The sequence below is a fragment of the Podarcis melisellensis genome (genome assembly GCF_964234715.1).
Source record: "Podarcis melisellensis genome assembly, chromosome: 2".
In the NCBI taxonomy this organism is placed as follows: Eukaryota; Metazoa; Chordata; class Lepidosauria; order Squamata; family Lacertidae; genus Podarcis; species Podarcis melisellensis.
In genome coordinates, this window is record NC_138529.1 from 3,938,935 (window position 1) to 3,961,932 (window position 22,998).

A 22,998-nucleotide genomic window follows, 5' to 3' on the forward strand; every position below is an offset into this window, starting at 1 on the left:
TCAAGAAAGGCATAGGGAAGTCAGTGAGTGGTGGCAGCTACTGAAGAGTGACAGAAGACAGAGTTTACCCAGTTGAAGATTAATTTTTATTCTTATTTTTAGATTCTAATCTAAGCATGAGTTAAAGGTTTAAAAGTGGCGCTAGCAAGCGCAAGAGACAGAGACTCGGAAATGCTATGATAATGAAGTTAAGACCAATCACTGCTTTTGTGCATCAACCAATCATTGAAGCAACAAGAGTCAGCAATGAAGCTATTCAGTCTGAACCAGCTACAAGCATTCAACCAGACAAAAACCTCCCTGAAAGAGAAACAGTGAAGCAGGATGTGGAACAGCAAGCTCATGGGTAGGCAAACTAAGGCCCGGGGGCCGCATCCAGCCCAATCGCCTTCTAAATCCAGCCCACAGATGGTCCGGGAATCAGCGTGTTTTTACATGAGTAGAATGTGTCCTTTTATTTAAAATGCATCTCTGGGTTGTTTGTGGGGCATAGAAATTTGTTCATTCCCCCCCCCCAAAAAATATAGTCTGGCCCCCCACAATGTCTGAGGGACAGTGGACTGGCCCCCTGCTGAAAACGTTTGCTGACCCCCTGAGCAAGCTAATTATGGGGAAGCACCCATGACACTAGCTCAAACTGAAAAAATAGAACTAATTCAAGAGTCACTTACTGGGCAGGGAGAGGCTAAAGAGCCACAAGAATGTGGATAGTCAGATTTTGCAGTTCACACCTGCTAAGATAGCAGGCCAAGTCCAAGGTGTTCCGGATGCAGATAAAGATGATGCCAAACATATATCTACTGTACCAGATGTTGGTTTGTGGTCAGAATTATCACATGAGGAAGTATCCTACTGGGTAGAGAGGGGTTCCTCTCAAGTTCTGCATCATTGTGGACCATTTTTAAATTCCAAACAAGTGTACAAAAAGTAGTCCAGGTTTTGCACAAAAGCTCTTTTTTATTCAACAAAAGCAAATGGGGAAACATATAGCCGAGAGTGGCTTGCATATTCTCCCTCAAAAGGGCAGATTTTTTTTGCTTTGTTTGTAAACACTTTCCAGACCTTGCATCTTCTTCCACAGCTTTAGCTAACGAAGGGTTTGATGACTGGCACAACCGCCATCTTATCCAAAGTCATGAAAACTCAGAGAAGCATAGGAATGCCATGTTGGCCTACATGACAAGGAAGGCAAATGTTTACTTCCAAGCTAGAGGAACAAATAAAAACAGAACAGCAGTACTGGCGGCATGTCATGGAGAGAATTCTTACTGTAATAATGCACTCTTGTAGAACGAGGCTTACCATTCAGGGGAGATGATGAACGCTTTGGATCGCCAAAGAACGGCAATTATCTTGGTCTTTTAGAACCAGTGGCAAAATTTGATCCATTTTTACATGCTCATATCAATCGGTATGGACATTCTGGATCAGGCATTCCCTCTTATTTGTCAAAAACTGTATGTGAGGAAATTGTTCAGCTCATGGCAAAAAAAGTTAAGGATGCAATTCTGGCTGATGTGAGAAAGGCTGGATATTTCAGCTTTTCAGTAGATTCCACATTTCACATACTGATCAGCTGACTTTAATTATCAGATATGTATCACCTGAAGAAGGTTTGCCAACTGAGAGATTTTTAACTTTCCTTGAGCTAAAAGACGACTCAGGAGAAAGCATGGCTGGGCCAAAACAAACAAGATGAATTTTAACAGGGAGAAATGTAAAGTATTGCACTTGGGCAAAAAAAATGAGAGGCACAAATACAAGATGGGTGACACCTGGCTTGAGAGCAGTACATGTGAAAAGGATCTAGGTGTCTTGGTTGACCACAAACTTGACATGAGCCAACAGTGTGATGCGGCAGCTAAAAAAGCCAATGCAATTCTGGGCTGCATCAATAGGAGTATAGCATCTAGATCAAGGGAAGTCATAGTGCCACTGTCTTCTGCTCTGGTCAGACCTCACCTGGAGTACTGTGTCCAGTTCCGGGCACCACAGTTCAAGAAGGACACTGACAAACTGGAACGTGTCCAGAGGAGGGCAACCAAAATGGTCAAAGGCCTGGAAACGATGCCTTATGAGGAACGGCTAAGGGAGCTGGGCATGTTTAGCCTGGAGAAGAGGAGGTTAAGGGGTGGTATGATAGCCATGTTCTAATATATAAAAGGATGTCACATAGAGGAGGGAGAAAGGTTGTTTTCTGCTGCTCCAGAGAAGCGGACATGAAGCAATGGATCCAAACTACAAGAAAGAAGATTCCACCTCAACATTAGGAAGAACTTCCTGACAGTAAGAGCTGTTTGACAGTGGAATTTGCTGCCCAGGAGTGTGGTGGAGTCTCCTTCTTTGGAGGTCTTTAAGCAGAGGCTTGACAACCATATGTCAGGAGTGCTCTGATGGTGTTTCCTGCTTGGCAGGGGGTTGGACTCGATGGCCCTGGTGGTCTCTTCCAACTCTATGATTCTATGAACTGTTGATGGAAGCATACCCAGAAGATATTGACCTGAAACTTACTGATGAACTTTTGCACTTTCACCTCTATGTGACACAAAGCCATAGGCTTACAGCAGAGCACTCTCTGTCTCATACAGACCTTTATCAAATTATACACAAAGAAAAAACTCAGATGGCCTTTCCTAATGTGGAAGCAATCTTGCGGCTATTTCTTAGCCTTATGGTCACTAACTGCTCAGGAGAGAGGAGTTTTTCAAGACTCAAAAGAATTAAAAATGAATTAAGGGCCACAATGTCTCACTGAGCATTCTGTACATTGAAAAAAACATTTCAGCCTTACTGTGTTTGATGGTTGTAGTTTACGTCCATTTTAAAACTGACTTTTTAATGACAGCATAAAGTAGATTCTAAAAGTGCCACACTGTCAGGTAATCGTGATCATATTATTTACACTTCCCAGGCAATATAATTTGTAAACTCAAGGTTTTTTTTTGAAGGATGACATTACAACTTCGTTTGCCTAAAAATGTATGCTTATTCCACAGCAGGTTTACAAAGTTCAGTAATTGCAAAAGTTTTTCAGTGTTAATTCTATGCATTCTTGAAAATCACCATGGTATTTAAGTTAAGAATAAGATCTTATGTCCTTTAGAGGAGAAATTGAGAATTTCAGAATTTGAAATACCCATCTTCATCCTTCTCTTTATAACACTTCCACGTTCTTCTAGTCGTGAGGGTGGGGGATGGGCGGAGGGCCGCTCTCCATCTAAATCCGGCCCTGCACAGCCCCCCCCCCCGCCCGCCCAGGGCTCCCCTCAGGCGATGGTGGGATCCGCCCAAGCAGCAGATCCCGAGGGAGATTTGTATCCTCCGGCGCAGGCTGCGCTCTGCCTATGGGACCCCCCCCCCCGCTTCCCGCCCCCCCCCCTCAGAGCATCCACGCCTTTGATGTCCCTCCAGCGAGCTAGGCAAGGAAGACCCCCCACGAGGGAGCGGCACTTGGATGCCCGCGAAGGGCCGCTTCTCACTAATATCCCTTCTGGGCATCGGCGGGAGCAGGCGGCTCAAGGGCTCCCTTCGCCTCCGCCGCCCCCTCCCGCCGGGGCTGCGCGCAGGCGCCTGAGGCGGGGGGGGGGGGCGGAGCCCAAGTGGCGCCGCGAGCCGCGCGTTCGAAAGCAGCGGCGGAAGGCAGAGAAGCGAGTGCGCACGCGCGGCGGGGGCGGGCGAGGAGCGGGAGAGGAGGCGCGCGCCTTGGGCGGAGAGCGCCATTTCCCTGGCGAGGCCGGCGGGTAAGGCGCCTCTTTCGAGGCCTGCAGGCCGGGGGGGGGGGGGCCTTGGCAGGGAGACCCTGTAAAGAGGTGCGAGGGCGCTAAAAGGGCCGGGTAGAATTTCTGTCCAGTGGTACCTCAGGTTACAGACGCTTCAGGTTACGGACTCAGAAATATTACCTCAGGTTACGAACTTTGCCTCAGGATGAGAACAGAAATCGTGCTCCGGCAGCGGGAGGCCCCATTAGCTAAAGTGGTACCTCAGGCTAAGAAGTGTTTCAGGTTAAGAACGGACCTCCAGAACGAATTAAGTACTCAGCCTGAGGTACCACTGTAGTTGCTAACTCTAGAATAAGCTATGGTGGTACCTCAAACGTTTCAAAAGAAATCGAAGTGAACTGCTGTCCTGTAATGTGCAAGCCTTTTCCAGGCAGGGGCGAATCCAGCAAGTATCTTAATGTTTTAAGTTGCTGCCCCCGTTGCTATATAGATCACACAGGATTCTTGTCAGGACATGATAAAGTAAAAAAAAAAAAAACCTGCATAACATTGGGTCCTCCAGACTGGGATGAATAAAATATTGGGACTCTTCATAAACAATCACATGACATGGCGTGTGTGCGCGCGCGCACACACATACACACCCCATTTGAATAGGAATTTTCTTCAACTTAGTGGGTCCCAGCCCCCTCAAAGATTTTATTGGTGCAAAGGGATCTCAGCCCCTACCCTAGAAATGGGCTCTTAGGCCTTCCTATTACCCTGGCCATTGCCCATACTTGATCAGGCTGTTAGGAGTTGTAATTCAGCAACACACCTGTAATAATTAGTCTTGAATAGAAAAAGAAATTGTGTGCCTCAAACTGGGTTCTCCCTCTGTTCATTGTCAGTTTTTAAAAAGTTAATAGATGAACATACATGTTTGGTTTTCTTGTCTGTTCTTTTCTTGCTGTTCCTGATCGTCCCAGCCGTGCTAGGAATAGAATAATACTCTGAATTCAGACTGAGAAGAAAACAGAGACCAACAATGAGTCACAAGGTATATTTTAAACAGTTTTAAAGAATATTGGTGATTATGCTGCCAGGGCAGAGCAGGACTTTGGCAGCTTAGTTCCTCTTTGATAAAATTTTGAGCTTTCTCTAACGCGTATGTTGAGTTTACATAACTGAGGTAACTTAAAAATCTTTGGTACTAGCATCTTGGTTTTGATGATCATTAAAATTGTGCACATTCCAATGCCACTTATATTTAGATGTCCAGACTTTCCACAGTGCTAGTGGTATTGGGCTTAATGAGTTGAGGAACTTGAGCACAATGTGTGACAACTCACACATTCTCCAGTAGGATGTTACCGTAGATTCCGGCATATTAGACGACTTTTGAACCCCGGAAAATCTCCAAAGTCGGGGGTCGTCTTTTACGCCGGGTATGGTTGTGGCAGGTGGCGGCGGCGGCTGGCTTGGAACAGCGACAGGCAGAAGGATGGTAAGAGCCGCCTCCCGAAGCAGCAGCAACCAGGGCAGCCTCCCCTTCGGCCGGGGCCCGCCCGCCTGCCCTGCCACCATGGGGACCGCCGGATTCCTGGGGGGAGGGAGGGAGTTCCACGCACCAAACACCTCGCCTTGGGTGCTGCTGCTGCGACGGCAGAGGCAGCGGAGGGGTGCACGCTCTGCACCTGGCGGCGCTTGGCACCCTTGCACACTGGGGACAGGAAACAGCTGTGCAAGGAGGCCATCTCAATATGGGATAGATCCTGGGGGCGGGAATAGGTCTGCCTGCCTCTCTTTCCACACCTATTTATGGGACCCCGATTTTGTGCATGTGTCCATCTGCCTGGAGAAACAAAATGCAACGGTGCTGAACCCCCGCAGCCTAAAGGCAGGAGTTGTTTGTTGCCCATTCCTGGGCATTCCCTAACTTTGTGCCTTCTCTCTTCTCTCCCCCCCCTCTCGCCCATGCTGGGATGATCGTGGCTGCCAGCTCCTGACCCCTGCGCTGTGCCCACAGTCTTCCTCTTCTATCTCGGTCCGCCTCCCGCTCGTCCTTACCCTCCGCTCGCCTCCAGGGTGGCGGGGGATGAGAGAGCTCTGCCGCCCCCTCCTCCCCGCCCTGGGCAGCACCAGCCCTGTTGTTCTGTCACTGAGCGCTTGGTGGGCGGTCAAACTCTATAATTTAACAGCAAAAGCTGGGGGGTCGTCTTATACGCCCAGTTGCCTAATACGCCGGCATCTACGGTACCTTCTTTGCTGAGGCCTAAGGTTTACCTTTGAGGTTGTTAGAAAACCTATACTTTACATAAGCTTCCCACTTGCTGTCCCCACCCCGAAAAATTGCAGAACACAGAAGAGTTGCACTTTTCTGTACTCCTTGTTCATATGGCTTAATTGTTAAACCATGTGGGTGAGAAGTGTCTGTTCATGAAAGTGGTATGAAAGTGAGGTTTTCCGCACTAACTGAATTTGCAACCCAATCTTGGTAAGTGTACTGCAGACATTGGCTGTGCATTCAGTGTAAACACCCACCCCATTTAAACTATCTTTTGTAATAGTTGATCATATTATTGCATGACAAGTAAGACTTGCTACCAGGCAGGGAAGCTTTACAAAAGCTGCCGTTTTGGGGTTTAGCTCCTAGGAAGTGGGTCTTCTGTGTCTCCCATTGCTACAGCCCTACACTGCCATGTCCCCATTGCAAACCCCACTGAATTGAAAAACAGATGGTGGTGTGATGGGGAGAAACAAGGTGAAATCTGGTGTGTACACAAGCCCTCATATACACAAATTAACACAGCCTTCCCAGTAGTTGCACCTGCCCTCTGCAATGCCCTCCCATCAGATGTTAGGGAAATAAACAACTATCTGACTTTTAGAAGACATCTGAAGGCAGCCCTGAATAAGGAAATTTTTAAATGTTTTAATTAATTTTTTATATCTTACTGTGTTGTCATTCTTTGGAAGCTGCTCAGAGTGCCTGGAGTAGCCCAGCCAGGTGGGCAGCATTTAAATTATTATTATTATTAGACAGGAAATTGAAAAATCCCGTTATTTTAGGGAAGACTGGTGGCCTGTAATGCCAGCTTTGGCAAAAGTATAAAACTGTTTAAAATAATTGCCTCAAAAATATCGGCTTTTGTGCAAAGATAACTGCTCCATATATATGAGACTAGTTTATGTACATCTAATCTCTGTATGACTGAGTTTGCTTTTAACCAAAATGGTTTTTGTTACCTTCTGGTTTCTGGTCTTTAGGGCAGATATTATATCTCAGAGACTCAGCAGCATAGTTACCATAGCTTCTCTAATCTGGAGATGGAAGACAACTATGGCAAGTATCAATTTTTTTTTTCTTCTTTTTGTGCTGATAACCGTTCCACAGTTTTGACTCTGTGTGGGAGACTGTTTCAAATATTCAGCTGCGAAGCTCACTAGAGGAGAAAATGAGGCAATAAAACATTGTGATCCATACAAAACTCTGCCGTTGGATAAATGATTTATACTTAAGCACAGCATACATTTACTTAGCAATATACAATATGTTATGAGCATGTTTTATTACTAGATTTGGTAGTTATGGTAGTTATTTCTCAGTGCAGCTGGGGAGATTCAGCACTGGGTGCCACGGGGGCTGGAGGGGGGCACTTCGGCCACCGGTGAGATCTAGTTCATAGAGGATATTGCTAGTAATAATGATATAGAAGGAAAGGAAAGCAGTTTACACCTGATGACTAAAAGACCAACTCCAGACCTACTAAGAGGCTTCTCCAATCCCTTCTGGTTTTGACAAATGTAAGACTATTGCCAAACTCCGTGTGGGTTTCTTTCATAACTGTGAAGACCAGAAATAGGATTTTCATGTTTTCTAAAGTAAAAGCACAGAGGAACCTGCAAAATCTGTAATATGATGCTCTGTAGCAAAGTCTTAATACAAAGGCACTCGAACCAAGACCCACTTGTCTTATGAGACCATTGGGGAAAATGTAGCCATACCTCTTCAATTTCCTTGAAGAACTCTTTTAATTGGACTGCCTAATTGAGTAGCTTCAGGGATTCAGTTCCTTGGAACTTGCGCTTTATTTCATAAATGTGCTCATTAACGTCTGCAGCAGTCTTGCACCACTGAATACATTTTCTTTGTTTAGTACCCTAATCACCTAAATCTTACAAGTGGGTGTATTTAGCCACTAAACCTGAAGTAATTCTGCGGTTATGGAATACTGAGAACCAATAGCTTTTCTTAGTTATCTGATTAATTTCATTATATTAGTGTGTTCCCACTTTTTAACTGTGATACATTTTTTAGACCACAAAACATGCTTCCATCTTTGTTTTTTTCTAGTTGATCCTTCAGATCCTGATAAACTAATGCAGTGTCCATATGACAAGAATCATAAAATCAGGGCATGTAGATTCCCCTACCACCTTGTCAAGTGTCGTAAGGTAGGAAATGTAGATTCTATTATTGACTGTGTGGAGCCTGTATCTTGTGGCTTTATAGTTGACTTAAGAACATAAGAGCTTGCTGAATCAGGCCAATAGCCAATCTAGCTGGAGGGTGTCCGGGAGGGACACAGCTGCTCCGGCAGCAAACCCCACACTGCTTTTTCAGGCAGTACTGGGCCTGCGCATGTCAGCCCCGTTCCTCTCAGACGCCCTCAGGACACAGTTGCTCTGGTGTGCACCCCGCCCCACAGTGTGCCCCGCACCCTAGCGTGCACCTGCACACACACCCCAGGTGCCAGCAGGGCTTGCTACACCCCTGGAAAGAGGCAGCCCACCCCACTTGCTCAGATGAAGGCAGACGAGCAGGCAAGCAGAAGAAAGAGCACTTTCTCAGGCTCCCTCTGCCAGGGCCAGGGCTGGGCTGTGGAGGGAGTGGGCAGGAGCTCCTTCGCCCAAGCAAGTGGGCAGCCACCTTCCCTTCTTCCTGGTCCCTCCCTCCCTCCACAGCTCAGCCACTTTTTCAACCTTTTTCAGGGTTATTTCAGACATCATGATGCATCACTGTAGAGTGGTACATGAGGTTAAGTACTTAATTCGTTCCGGAGGTCCGTACTTGACCTGAAACTGTTCTTAACCTGAAGCACCACTTTAGCTAATGGGGCCTCCCGCTGCTGCCGTGCCGCCGGAGCACGATTTCTGTTCTCATCCTGAAGCATAGTTCTTAACCTGAAGCACTATTTCTGCGTTAGCGGAGTCTGTAACCTGAAGTGTATGTAACCTGAAGCGTATGTAACCTGAGGTACCACTGTATTTCAATGCTTAGCTGGTGATACGCCATATTTACTCAAATCTACTTCTCACCTTTTTTGGCCAAATTACATTGCAAAAATTAAGGCGTGCATTAGATTCAATGGCACATTAGACTCAAGTAAATATGGTTTTACAACATTGGAAAACCAGATATCATCCAGCCCTACTTGGGGCACTTCTACTTTCCACATTCCTCTTTTAGAAGAAATGTCCATTTATTCCTCCTCTCTGCTTCCTGTTATCTAACCAGTTTCTGATTGAGCTAAGCGGACTCATGAGTCTTTGAAAGCTTTGTTGGAAATCTTTTTGGAAGTCCAAGTATACTGTGTCAGCTGGATCACCTCTGTCTATACGCTTCTTGATGCTTGGGATGTGTCAATGCTGTTACTCTTTGCAGTTTGTGTGAGATGAATTTTATCAACTAAAGGACATTTTTTAAAAAGACAGTGTGGAGATAAACTGAAACCGCCCTCCAATTAAGTGCACACCAGCCATCTGACCTGATGCTCATTTTTTCAATATATCTCCAAAACTACATAATGGGTAGAGAAATGTTAGCCCTACAATACTTGGTACTAGGATATATAAACCTTCCAATTGCAAGGTGGACTCTCCATCCTTGGAGGATTTTAAGCAGAGATTGTATGGCCAACTGTCATAAATCAAGATTCCTGCATTGCAGGGGTTTTGCATTAGATGATCTTCAGGGTCTGTTCCAACTATACAGTTCTGTGATTCTGTGAAGGACGTTTTGGTCAGGCCCAGTGGAAAGGTAGATGTTTCTCAGGCATAAAGGCCTGGTTTGTGCATAATACAAAGCAGTGTTTTCTTTGAATGTCCAAACCCAGCCCAGCAGACTAACCACGAGAGTGCTTGCATGTCTAAGCAACTCTTCCTGACTCTTCTTCTGAAAAAGCCCTTTTTTCTAACTTTGCCTGAAAGCAGGCTCTTTTCCCACCCCATTCCTCCAGGGGAAGCCCTTGCTTACAAGCTAGACAAAGCCACCTGCTTTGTGAAGAGAAAAACCTGCAATGGACCATGCTGCTGTCTTTAAGTAACAGATACAGTGGTACCTCGAGTTACATACGCTCCAGGTTACATATGCTTCAGGTTACAGACTCCACTAACCCAGAAATAGTGCTTCAGGTTAAGAACTTCACTTCAGGATAAGAACAGAAATCGGGCACGGCGGCAGCAGGAGGCCCCATTAGCTAAAGTGGTGCTTCAGGTTAAGAACAATTTCAGATTAAGTACAGACCTCTGGAACGAATTAAGTACTTAACCTGAGGTACCGCTGTATGCTGTTAGTTAAGGCATTGGTGAACTGATACCCAGCTAGCCTGATTGTTTAATCTCTTTACAATAAAATAATTAACACTTCATGGAAAGAAAAACACCACTGACCTTTCACAGCATGCATACACAAATCAAGACTTCAAGGTGCTAGGACAGAGCTCCTGATTTCCTAGTTCCATGTTTGTGAGCCTGTTGGTGTGCTGTATTAGCTTGTTCTACAGCTAATAACTTTTGCCATGCACATAATCAGGGTTGTCTGAAATATATGTACTGTATATAGTTTGATAGTTCTGTATTGCATAGCTTTAAAATAAGATAGCCATATCTTTGGTTTCTAGAACCATCCTGATAAAGTGCAGCAACTGGTCACATGCCCATTTAATGCCCGTCATCAGGTGCCCAGAGAAGAGATCAGTCAACACATATCAAGCTGTGATGACAAAAGGTGCATTGAGCAAGACATTGGTAAGAAATTTTTCAGTATGAATTAATGGCTGGCAGCTGCCTCTTACCTTGACTTTTAACATTTCAAAGGGATTTCTCTCAGTCTTCTATAATTCCTTTTTGAATCTATAACACATGTTTGTGATGCCTGTTTGATTGTGATTTGAAGTAGTATGCGTAGAATAATATTTTTTTTCTTGCTGAGCTTGCAAGTTTTTCCAGCACCTGGCTTCATCAGGCTAGTGACTTTTATTGTTGAATATTGTATCAAAAATTACTCACATTAAGATGAAACCTACTTGGCATTTGAGTTAATACAAGACAAGAAGGGCCAGGGTCATAAAAATTGTGGGTAACTCACGCCTCCTGTTCACTAGATGTTTGAGGTCTCTTCTCCAGCAGGTAAGTTTGGCTATGCAAAGATGGACAGGATATAAAATAACCAATACAGCTTGGACAGCTTTGAACACAAAGATGGGTTCAAACCCCTAATCACAGCCATGAAGAAAACTTGTCCTTACAGGGCCAGCACAGGCATAATTCTGGCCGACCTCTTGTTAGACTCCTGCCGCCCACCACAGCATTGCTGCTCAGTTTACAAAAATGTTACCTGTGCTTGGTCATTAAAGAATAGGTAGATTAAGATGAGGGCGTTGGGAAATTAGGTCCATTTTTCTGTCACACCGGTAGCCAAGGAAGGGCTGTGCTGTTCTAGAAAAGTGCGTTAGGCACTTCATACAATGCTTTTTCTCACAAATAAACTTCTTTCATTTAGCAATCCATGGGGATAGCCGCAGAAGAGAGTTTAGTGTGGTAAGCTCCTGGCAATCTCCTCCATGCGAAGAAGACTGGGACAGAGGTGAGACTCTGTGTTTCTGATACTTTGCTAGAACATCTGTAATACCAAGGGCTTGTCCCCTCCTGAAACTGTAATGATCTTAGTAAGAAGGAATGCTTTTTTCAAACACCTGTTCTGCCCGAGCCATTATTTTCCATCACCTGTGCTGGGAAGAAAATGATATGTTGTACAACTTGAGGTAAATTACTTTATTAAATGGCTGTGTTTGCTCAGGCAGAACTGCATCAGTTGTATTCTCCTTAGTAAAGTCTGGTGTTTATTCCATGCTTCTCCTATGTGGCTTCAGTAATATTTTTGTTATTCTTGACAGACGTAGCAGGCCAATCAAACTCTGTCTTCATTTGGGGCACAAGCCACCATGGTGAGGCAAGCAGGTAAAGTTGGGTTATCCGGCACTGTGAAGATGAAGGTTATCTTCATCTTTTCCTTCCTTTGCTCTTGTTTGTTGTGGACAGAGAAGTAATTCTTTTTTAAAAAATTATTTGGGAGTTATCATGAACAATGTAAGCTTTTGCTTACACTTGTGGGGGATATGCCTCCTTCAGATCTTTGCATAGGTCTAACACGTGGGGGAGAGTTTTGATGCGTGTTGTGTCTCTTTTTCTATATTGAGAATGGCAGTGTGCATTACAACCTAACAGTAAGTTGCACTCCTCTTGCTCTGTGCAGGATGGCTTCTCTCCTTTTTTGGAGGCACAAATGATAGTGATTTCTTTCATTACTCAGGAAGGACAAGCTTGTCTTTCCTCCATTGTGTTGTGTGGGTTGGCAGGATGACAGCTCTCATGATACTGAGGCTTGTTTCATGTAAGCTTTTCTTGCTGTCTGCCCCTGCCCCCCAAACACTCACACACACAGTTCAACCTTCCCCAACCTGGATCAGATGGGAGTTGTAGTCCAAAGTTTCTGGGGGGTGCCAGGAATACTGGATTGGGGAATACTGGATTACAGTGGTACCTCTGGTTACGTACTTAATTCGTTCCAGAGGTCCATTCTTAACCTGAAACTGTTCTTAACCTGAAGCACCACTTTAGCTAATGGGGCCTCGCACCGCCACTGCACAATTTCTGTTCTCATCCTGAAGCAAAGTTCTTAACCCGAGGTACTATTTCTGGGTTAGTGGAGTCTGTAACCTGAAGCGTTTGTAACCCGAAGTACCACTGTATAGCAAACTGGATTACTGTGGAAGCTTCTGGACGTCCTGCACACTCACAAGCAGCACAATTGCATAGCAGGAACCAAATCCAACCAGGAACTTGCAGTGAGCCATGACTTAGCCTCAAGGTTCTTCCCAGTGGTTGAGTTATAAAGTCCCAGGAATCCTCACCCTCCAATCCAATTAGTGTTACAATAGCTGCCTTCCAATCACACAGTTGGTGCTCAGAGGGCAATGCAGTAATCCAAGCGGGAGGGCATTGGAACATGGACTGCTGAGGCCATGCTATATTGACCCAGGAACAGCCACAGCTAGTGAACTAACCTAAGCTTGGACATAAGCACTCCTAGCTAAAGCAGCTACTTGAGACAGATTGGAATCCAGGGTGGGATTCAGCTAACAAGCCCCACTAGGGATGAAGCACAGCACAATTGCTGGAACAACACCCACAATTTGGACCCGTGGGAGTATAGTCTCTGAGACAAGACACTGCACCTTCTGAGAGAGCAGTCCTAACAACAACCAGAAGTCTTGGTTGATAACCACTGTCAGACAATTTTTCGATCCCTGGGAAAACTTTCTACTGTTTCCTAGCAATGAGCCTTGGGGGATGCTCCTCCTTGGCATGAGAACTGCATTATGTTGTAGATCCAGTACCTTATAGTGGCATTACTCTCCATCTTCTGAGTCTGACAGTCCCTAGTCATAATGGACTGTGGCAGGTAGGCGGTTCCATGCATCTCCTCCTCCCTAGCATTGTTTCAGTTGCACTGCTAAAAGACCTACTGCCAGGCAGCTGTATAAAAAAAACAACAACAACCTGGCAACATGTTTAGTTTGTCATGACCCATCACAAATAATCCTTTTAGCAACTGGGAATCTGTAGACTATTAGTGCTCAGAGTTGGAAATAATATTGTCACCTGCAAAGTTTAATCACAATTTAAAGGTGGAAAACCAGGAGTAATGTCTGGTCTGTCTCAGCCATATAAATTGGCTGCTTCCATTGTATTAACTGTGGATAAGCAGCAAGTGGTTTTTATCTTTGTCCCTTTTAAGCACATAACAAACACTCAGCATGAATGTGTTTCAAGACTAGTTAACAAGTTGCTTTTCACTGTTTTAAACCTTGTTATTTCAGTGACCAGAGCTTTTACTTTGTTTACTGCACTTTATCTTAGCCTGAAGAGTGAAAAGAGCATTTATAATCTGCCCTTCACCACCCAAAGGCCCCAGGGCAAAAAATGCATACACTTTAAATTAACATGAAGCTAAAACAAAATGCAGCAACAATATAGGTAATTAACACAAAAAATCACAGAACAATAAAATTACAAAGCAGCAGTTAAATCAAAGCACTCTCAGTGCACCTCATCCCTGTCTAGAAGCCTGTCCAAAGTGATCTGTGCTTCTTCACCTGACTGTAAAATGTGTTGAGGTGAGATGGACCTCAGAGGGGAGGTCATTCCAGAGAAGTGGAGCTGCCACAGAGAAAGCTCTCCCATGGGCCCCCACACCACAAACCTCATTGGGCATGGAGACACCAAAAATGCCCCCCCCTAAAACTCGTAAAGCACAGGCAGGTCAATGTGAAAGGAGGCATTCTTTCAGATGTCTGGAATTAAATCTTTCAGAGCCTTCATTCTCATCATAGGCACCTTAAATCAGGCCCAGAGGACAGTTGGCACCCAAAGAAGTTGCTTCAAATAGGTATCATATGCAGACCATCAGCCACACCCATTAACACCCTGTCTGCTGCATTTTGCACCACTTGGAACCTCAAGACTGTTTTCAAGGCCAGTGCCATGTAGAGTGAATTGTGGTAGTCCAGCCTGGAATTTCTCAGGGCATGGATAACTAGCTGAGCTATAGCTGTTCAAGGAAGGCCTTAGCTGGCAAACCAACCAAAGCTCAAGCTGCCTAAGCTTCCAGTGACATAGGTGGCTTCAGGACAAGTCCCAAGCTACAAATCTGTTCTTTCAAGGGAAGTGCAATGCTGTCTAGAGCAGGATATCTCTCCAAATCATGGACCAAGGAACTCCGTGTCCACAGTGCCTTCCATTTTTTAGTCTGAGTTTCTTAGCCTTCACCCAGCCCATCATATTTATCATAATTATTTTTTACTTCTTCCTTTCCCTTCACCAGGACAGCTTAAATGAATAAAAAATTAAAAAGTTAAAAAACAGATTACAAGTATATATTTCAGGTGTCAAAGACCAGGGTTTTATTTACAGGTAGGTAGCCGTGTTGGTCTGCCGTAGTCGAAACAAAATAAAAAAATTCCTTCCAGTAGCACCTTGGAGACCAACTAAGTTTGTTATTGGTATGAGCTGTACATGCACACGAAAGCTCATACCAATAACAAACTTAGTTGTTCTCCAAGGTGCTACTGGAAGAAATTTTTTCTACAGGGTTATTTGTTACCCTTCTGTTTAACACTATTGAGATATCAGAGAGCTATTGCAGTGTAATTATTAGGTGTGATCTGGAAGCTCCCAATGGACTTCTCTGCTATGTATTTACTGAGTGTCCTTCAGCAAGCCACTCTCTCAGCCTTAATTCTCCATCTCTAATATGGGAATGATACTGCCCAAAGGATTACTGTATGTGTGTAGTAGATGGCACTGGCAAATCTGTTATTTTCAAATACATATTTTAGAGCAGGTAATGTAGAAGTGGCCTGTATGGTGGTTGTGGTTTGCTTTGCTTTGCTTTGCTTCTTAATGGATTATGTTTCTAAGTTACTTCACATGTGTGAAATAAAAAGGAACACATTAATTTTGCATTCCTTCCCCTCCCCTGCCCCACAGTTCTGGATCAAGCCCAGCCGTGGGACTTAAGAACCAGCTAGCTTCAGGACTGCGAGCTCCAAGGTCCCTGCCACATGTACTACCATGGAAGAACAGTAAGTGAGGCTGGAACTGTATCCATAGTCTACATTGGACCATGAGGTCCCCTGTCACTTTAGTGTGGCCCCTTGACTTGCTAGGTGGGTGGAGCCAGAGCAATAGATGTAAATTTGACCGTAGTACAGTAAGCTACTTTCTATACCCCCTTGCAAACCCCTCTCTGTCTTCCATGCAGACAAGCAAGAGGCATCATCACAGCTCAGTATCACATTCTAGCCTGGCAAAATCACTCCAGGTGCAAAGCAGGGTCAATGAAGGGAAGAATTCTGAGGGCCAGAGTGGTCTGGAGGGTTACATTTTAGTCTGAGGTTTCCCAACCTGGCTCAGTGTTAAATCTAAAATCAGGCTTATCTCCCCCAGTCAAGCAGCAAGTGATAAGTCATAGAAGAAACAGAACACAGGCTTGTGAGTTTTGGGTAAGACAAACCATGAGGCCAGGTTCACACATAACTAAGACAGCACCATGGCTTGGCCCCTGTTAGTTCAGCTGCATTTTGCCCATTGATTGTATATATGAATGGGAATGTTGAATGAAGAGTTTTAGTTTTGCTAGTCTAACTGGACAAGAGAGGGCACTGTTTGCCTCTGCCTCCTGACGAGCAGCTGCCTTGAAATACAAGTTTAGGAGTGCTTTGGAAGAAGCCTGTCTGGGAGCATAAATAGTATCTGGTATTTAAGTGAGCCCAAAACAGTTGTGGGGGTTTTCAGTATCCCCTCCTGCTAAATTCAGTGGCAGCTTTGTGGTGAACAGCTGCATTAGGTTTACAAAGTCTCCCCCTCTTCAGATCTCATGTGCAGTAACAACCAGGAATGTGTTTGCATGGAATTATTTTTGTCCCCTTCCCGGGTGAAGTGGCTGAGCAGCTCAGCATTCCTCTCCCCCACCCCTTGTCCTATCCCTGTGGTGACAAAATGCCCCTTCCCTCTTAAGAGTTGTGGATACAAGGAGAAGTGTGAAGGTCTTTCCATTCTTCTGTTTCCAGACTTCAGCTTCTTCCCATGGAATACCGTATTTTTCGCTCTATAAGACCCACCAGACCATAAGACGCACCTAGTTTTTGGAGGAGGAAAACAAGAAAAAAAATATTCTGAATCCCAGAAGCCAGAACAGCAAAAGGGATCTGGCTTCTGGGATAGCCTCATGCTGTTCTGGCTTCTGGGATAGCCGCGCAGCCTGCATTCGCTCCATAAGACGCACACACTTCCCCTTTACTTTTTAGTAGGGGAAAAGTGTGTCTTATAGAGCAAAAAATACGGTATGTGTGAATTTACTATTTTTCATGCAAGACTAATAAATATGGTGGCAGCTCCTATGCTAACAGCTGCAGTAACTAAATTGGTGGCAACACGCTGTAGCTTTCTGCAGTGACTAGTGAGCTTTCCCCAGCTGTGCCCTCTCTGTGCTAAGAGTAGATGACAGAAAAAACAGAGAAATTAATTCTCGTGTGTGTGTACATCTATAATAATTCCTTATGCAAGACTTCCTGCTTTGAAAAAACGGCTATCACTTAATATGGATACATTATCCTTTACACCCTTTAATTATCATGCAATCTAGCCTTCCCCAACATGGTTGCCTTCAGCTGAAATAAAGAAAAAATGCTTTGTTCCTCCTCCCTTCCCTGGCCCCATTTTGCCTGATGAAGACAGGGATGGGGAAGTGTGGCCCTCCAGGTGTTGGCAGCTCCCCTGGTGCTAATTACCATTAGGATCCGGAGTGTTGAACTACCCAAGAGAATCTGCAGTACTGCACTTGAAACCCAGTCTTGCTAATGTCAAAAGTTATTGGCCCTAAGAAGTTTTACTTTCCTGCTGTTTGCTCATGGGAGGCTGATAGAGGATGGACGGAGCACTCCCATCTATCCAGCTTACATAAGTAATAATACAGGCTGGCAAAAACAAACATTTGCAGGCTGGAAATGCAGCCAGCTGGCAAATACAAATAGGCTACTACTTTTTAAGTTGCTCAGCAACATTCATGTTAAAAATACCTCTGGGGGTGCATTCACTTTTTATAATAAAAAATGTGGGAGTTAAGTACTCCTGCTGTACTTAACCTAAGCTTTTCCTTAAGGCTAAGGGGATAGGAAGGATCTGCAGCTGCCCAAAGGTTTTAATTTGAAATTTAGAGGTGTGCCCTCTCTAAATTTGTCACTCTTTAGGTTATTGAGAAATGGAACTCCATGTTGCAGCTTCTGTAATGCTGCCCTGCCTTTGCCCTTCTACTCTGTTGGAGCAGCTGACAACAATGGAGCCTGGAAATATTTTTTATTTGCTCCAGGCCAGTGACTAATTCTGAACACACTTCAAGGGACACATTCTTTCCTTGTCCACCTGGAGGGGATTATGGCAATGAAGAGGTGGAAGAACATGAGTTCTGCTTTCTAATATGAAATTATCCCATCTTTCTTGACAATAGCTTTATAGGAAGAACTGGGAAATGCTATGAGCAAATATTTGAGGTATATGCAGGCGTGGTCAAAGAAAGGAGCAGGAGCTTGGCATAAACAGGAAACAATTTTCCTTGGACCACCTTCCTGAGGGTGAGAAGTGGCTTTTAAAACATACAGAAAGACTAGAGGGAGACACTTCTAATTTGAAGCTGGGTAAAGGTGAAATCAGAACCGGCCTGACCTACTTGTTGGTTCATAAGACTTCTTAAAACCTCTCCACATTTGTATAACTAGTTTCAAATTCTGCAAAGTGCCCTTTAGCTTGTGTTGTGGTGTGTGCACACAAATCACCTTCTGCTCTGGTTGTGTGGAGCCAAGTTAAGTGAAAGGAAGTGAGAGGCATTAATGTAGTCTTAAGTTAATCAATGAGATAACATAAGCAGCTGGGTTGAGTCATGGTGCAGTTGAAAGTACCTTAGAGTAGTTCTGCATTTTAAAATGCCCCATTAGGCACAGTGTTTTTAGAACAGCAATTCAAACATCCCTTCTTTTTCTCCTTTTTCCCTTTTTCAATTCAAAAAATTTAATCATCTAGAAAAGAATTGCCTAGCAGGACTCGTGTTTGTAACACATTTTGTCCACATTCTTTAGGAAAGCAAAACTCAGTACTGTAGAGTACAGTATATAAAATTTTAAACCTCTAAGCTATTGTCAACTTTTGGCTGTCACTAATTCTGCATTTTCTTGAAGGATGGAAATAATAAAGATTTCCATGTGTTCAGAGGATTGTCAACTTGGTCCCAGATTCAGAGGATGGAAAATATCAAAAACCTCCACTCTGCACTGATAAATCCCATTGGCCTGCTGATAATCTAAGCTTGATGAGTGATTGGCAGAGTTAAATCTCTTAAAATAGATGGTTTTGAAAGGAAAATACCTCAAACACAGTGGAAAATTCAGTAATTCAATATCAAACTTTCAGAATCCCAACTTTGTAAATATGGTCATTTAGGTAGTCTGAATACCTTGTTCAGGATAAATCATTGGTGCTCAGAGATAAAGCAGTTACCGTATTTTTCGCACCATAGGACGCACTTTTTCCCCTCCAAAAATGAAGGGGAAATGTGTGTGCGTCCTATGGTGCGAATGCAGGCTTTCGCTGAAGCTGGAGAGCGAGAGGGGTCGGTGCGCACCGACCCCTCTCGCTCTCCAGGCTTCAGGAGAGCCCCACCGCTAGCCCCACAAGCTCGGGGGACAGCGGGGAGGCGGAACGCCGCCATCCCGCTGTCCCCCGACTTGGTTAGAAGGCTGGCGGGGGGAGAAGCCTGCTCCTCCCCGTCGCCAGCTCCGCAAACTCGGGAGACAGCGGGAGCGGCGCAGCACGCCGTTCCCGCTGTCTCCCGACTTGGCTAGAAGGCTGGCGGGGGGGAGAAGCCTGCTCCTCCCCGTCGCCAGCTCCGCAAACTCGGGAGACAGCGGGAGAGGCGCAGCGCGCCGTTCCCGCTGTCTCCCGACTTGGCTAGAAGGCTGGCGGGGGGGAGAAGCCTGCTCCTCCCCATCGCCAGCCCCGCAAACTCGGGAGACAGCGGGAGAGGCGTAGCGCGCCCTTCCCGCTGTCCCCCGACTTGGCTAGAAGGCTGGCGGGGGGGGAGCCTGCTCCTCCCCGTCGCCAGCCCTGCAAACTCGGGAGACAGCGGGAGAGGCGCAGCGCGCCCTCCCGCTGTCTCCCGACATGGTTTGGAGGCTGGCGAAGGGCTTCCTCCTGCCCCAGCCCCGCAAGCTCCCAGAGCGATGCCAAAGCTGCGCGCAGCTTCGGCATGGCTCTGGGTCCCGTTCTGGGGGAGGGGGAAGCTCGGGCTTCCCCCGCCCCAGCCCCGCGTCTCCAGCCGGGAGACGGTCGCGGGGGGCTGCTTTAGCCCCGCGCGCGCTCTCCCAGCTGGAGTGGTGACACGCGCCTATGGAGGCTCCTGCCATAGGCGCGCGTCACCTCTCCAGCTGGGAGAGGGTCGCAGGGGGCTGCTTTAGCCCCCCACGCGCCGTCCCGGCTGGAGAAGTGACGCACGCCTATGGCAGGAGCCTCCATAGGCGCGCGTCACCTCTCCAGCCGGGAGAGCACGCACGGGGCCAAAGCAGCCCCCCGCGACCCTCTCCCGGCTGGAGAGGTGACGCGCGCCTATGGCAGGAGCCTCCATAGGCGCGCGTCACCTCTCCAGCCGGGAGAGCACGTACGGGGCTAAAGCAGCCCCCCGCGACCCTCTCCCGGCTGGAGAGGTGACGCGCGCCTATGGCCGCTGCTCCCTGACCTGCTCTTTGGGGCTGGTGGTGGGCTTCCCCCGCCAGCCCCAAAGAGCAGGTCGAAAGGAACCTGAAGCCTGGAGAGTGAGAAGGGTCGGTGCGCACCGACCCCTCTCGCTCTCCAGGCTTCCAAGGTAGTCGCCTGAATGCACCTTAAATGGCACCTTGTTTTAGAGCGGGATAACAAAAGGGGGAAAATTCTCCCACTCTCTGCGCAGTGCTTCCTGCCGCTTCGCTGAAGGGGCGCTGGGCAGAGAGCAGAAGAATTTTTTTTCCTTGTTCTCCCCCCTCTAAAACAAGGTGCGTCCTATTGTCCGGTGCGTCCCATGGTGCGAAAAATACGGTAAATATATTGTGATGTGCTTGTTTTTGACCCAAGAAGATGAATTTGCCTCTGGATTTCACTCCTCACATGTTGTTTAGTACCTGTCTCAGTTTGATAGCCTTGCTACCATCATATGGCTCTTTTCTTGAATTACTCCAGAACTGCTATAGCAATTTCAATTTAGCAAGAACTCAGAGAATGCATTCTTTGCCTGAAGTTACATACAGGAATAGTGTGACAGCTCATTTTGTTCAAGTAAACAGCAAAACCCTTCCCCAGCTCCTCATATGGCTGTAAGAAGGTATAAACTCTGTTATCTTGTAATGCATATCAACAAAGAGTGGTACAGATTCTGTTTGCTTGCAGTTTGAGTGTTTAACCTGTTGTGATATTTTTGCCCTCCCTTCATATCTCTGGGAGCAAGTAAACTATGAGAAGGATCGGTGGTGCTGTTTTGAGATAATGGCCTTTATGTTAGTGGGATCACAAAGCCATTTTGCCTGACACATTGTGCGTGGATTATCATAGCTTCTATTTTAGGGCCTAAAATTGCTTGCTTTTTATTTAATTGCAGATGCTGCAAATTGAGGACTGTGGCAGAAGCTGTCCCTTCCAATGACTTATCAAGAATTTTGGCAAATACACAATTTGGCCACTGATAGTTCCTTCAGTCAGGGTTACTTCAATAGAAGGGGCATGTTTAGTTGCTGAATAAAAATTAGAGGTTTATTTGGAGAATTTAAACATTCAACCCAAACAGTTGCGTTGTCAAGTTTAAGCCCCCAAATACTTCCCAGCTACCTTTGTAGATTTTTTTCTGTTGGCGTGGTAATTCTAGATCCTGAGGAAATGGTTATTTTGATTTCTGTTGAATAGTTAAATTTATCCCTTTTTTCTGACTGTGTTTCTGCAAAAAGAAATTGGCTGTAAATAATTTAAAAGCAATTATTAAAAGAATTCTAGTTAATAATATGTTGTTGCCTCATTGATCTCCAATTCAAGAACGACCGCTTACTCTGAAAACTGGTAAAGGCGCTAGTGGGATCAGTGTTGCTATTAGGACGAGTTTGGACTGCCCCCACTTTTATTTTAAAGTGTTAACATGTATTGCTTCGTTTAAATTCAAAACGTGGCAAGCAGGCCCTGCTGCATTGGGAAGACCCTCTTGTTATTCTTCTGAGTTGGGCCCTGGACAGACCTTTGCCCCAAGGTCCTGCTCTGACTGCCCCACAGGGGGGTATCCTATAGCCCTCTTTCAAATGTTTTCAGGACTGGCACTTTGGGGAATTGGTGTTGTGGAGCCTTAGCAGAGAGAGGAGGGCTGCCAACCCACGGTGCCTCCCGACCCTCATGTTCTTCCTTGTTTTAAGTGCTTCTTCCCTCCCCTGAGTGAGCAGGCAGGGAGTCACAGAAGCAAGCAGCACTAACGACCAGAGAAAATGGGCCAACCAGCGAGCAACAGAGGTGTGAAGGTGGTAAGCCCACCGAGGGCATCTTGCCCAGGCACCCTCTGTTTGCTTGGTACCTAAATAGGTCGTCATTCAAGCTTCCAGCCCATTGTATCTTGACAGCCTGTACTGTAGTAGGTTTAGCTGTTTGTTTGGGAAAGGGAAATTGTGAGGTGGGGGAGGGACAAAAAGAGCAGCATGTGGACAGGGACAGTTCAGCAGCCCCCAATTATTGTTCAGCTACAACTACAGTTTCCAGGATTCTCGGGGGGGGGGGGGTTGACCGTTAAAGCAGTAGAGCCAGTTAGTATTCATTGATGGTATTAATGCAGCTTTTATGAATTCTTGGTTAATCTTATCATTGCATGTTGCACTCTGCCTTGGTATATTTTTATGAAAGTGTGGCTTATAGATTCATAAATAAATACTGTGCTTTAAATGCATGGTGTAGATGTGACCTCAGTTTACCGCACTGCTCTTTGCCACAGTTTTGTAACTGCCAGTCCGGAGTTTGGTTGTGATTTCTGAGCTGTGAGACACATCAGATTGCAAGAGCCTCCTTCAAAGCCTCTCTAAGAAATTCCACTTAGAAATGCTTGTAATTTGCCAGGCAGCATTCAAGAGGAATGTTGTGACAATTTCTGAGGGAGTTGGCCTGCTTTTTCAATGCAAAACCCTCTCCTGTTTGCATAAAGTAGGATGTGCTAATCTTTTTGTTTTCTTTAGCTCCCCTTTCATGGCCCCTACAATGTGATTGACTTTCTGTTGCATTTACCTTGTACTAGATAAAAGTCACTTCAGGCAGCAGAAGTGGTTGGTTGGTTGGTTGGTTAAGGAGTTCAGGGGGGGGGGGGAACCATGTAAGTCTGGCTGCTTTTGTTCAAAGTATTATAGATTCTGACCAT

The 22,998-nt window shown here is 45.7% G+C and overlaps 1 protein-coding gene across 2 annotated transcripts; it reads left to right on the plus strand.

Annotated features, from left to right (window-relative positions):
- The first annotated feature begins 3,612 nt into the window (after positions 1-3,612).
- On the plus strand, positions 3,613-21,615 carry LOC309362570 (gametocyte-specific factor 1-like). Of its 2 annotated transcripts, none has more exons than XM_081898211.1 (9): positions 3,613-3,740; positions 4,688-4,758; positions 6,969-7,044; positions 8,056-8,156; positions 10,604-10,730; positions 11,485-11,568; positions 11,879-11,942; positions 15,534-15,628; positions 18,052-18,074. In XM_081898211.1, exons 2-9 carry the CDS (start codon positions 4,747-4,749, stop codon positions 18,057-18,059), a joined length of 567 nt encoding a protein of 188 aa, XP_081754337.1. In that variant the 5' UTR covers positions 3,613-3,740; positions 4,688-4,746; the 3' UTR covers positions 18,060-18,074. The 2 variants fall into 2 exon arrangements, with proteins under 2 accessions (XP_081754337.1, XP_081754336.1); XM_081898210.1 differs by lacking the exon at positions 18,052-18,074 and adding an exon at positions 21,220-21,615 and having other exon boundaries at positions 3,614-3,740.
- Positions 21,616-22,998: the final 1,383 nt, after the last annotated feature.

Excerpts from the sequence above, each read along its gene's own strand:
- LOC309362570 (XM_081898210.1), top strand. Across the intron at positions 7,045-8,055 it reads GGAGATGGAAGACAACTATG|TTGATCCTTCAGATCCTGAT; the intron begins GCAAGTATCAAT and ends GTTTTTTTCTAG. Across the intron at positions 11,943-15,533 it reads CACCATGGTGAGGCAAGCAG|TTCTGGATCAAGCCCAGCCG; the intron begins GTAAAGTTGGGT and ends CCTGCCCCACAG.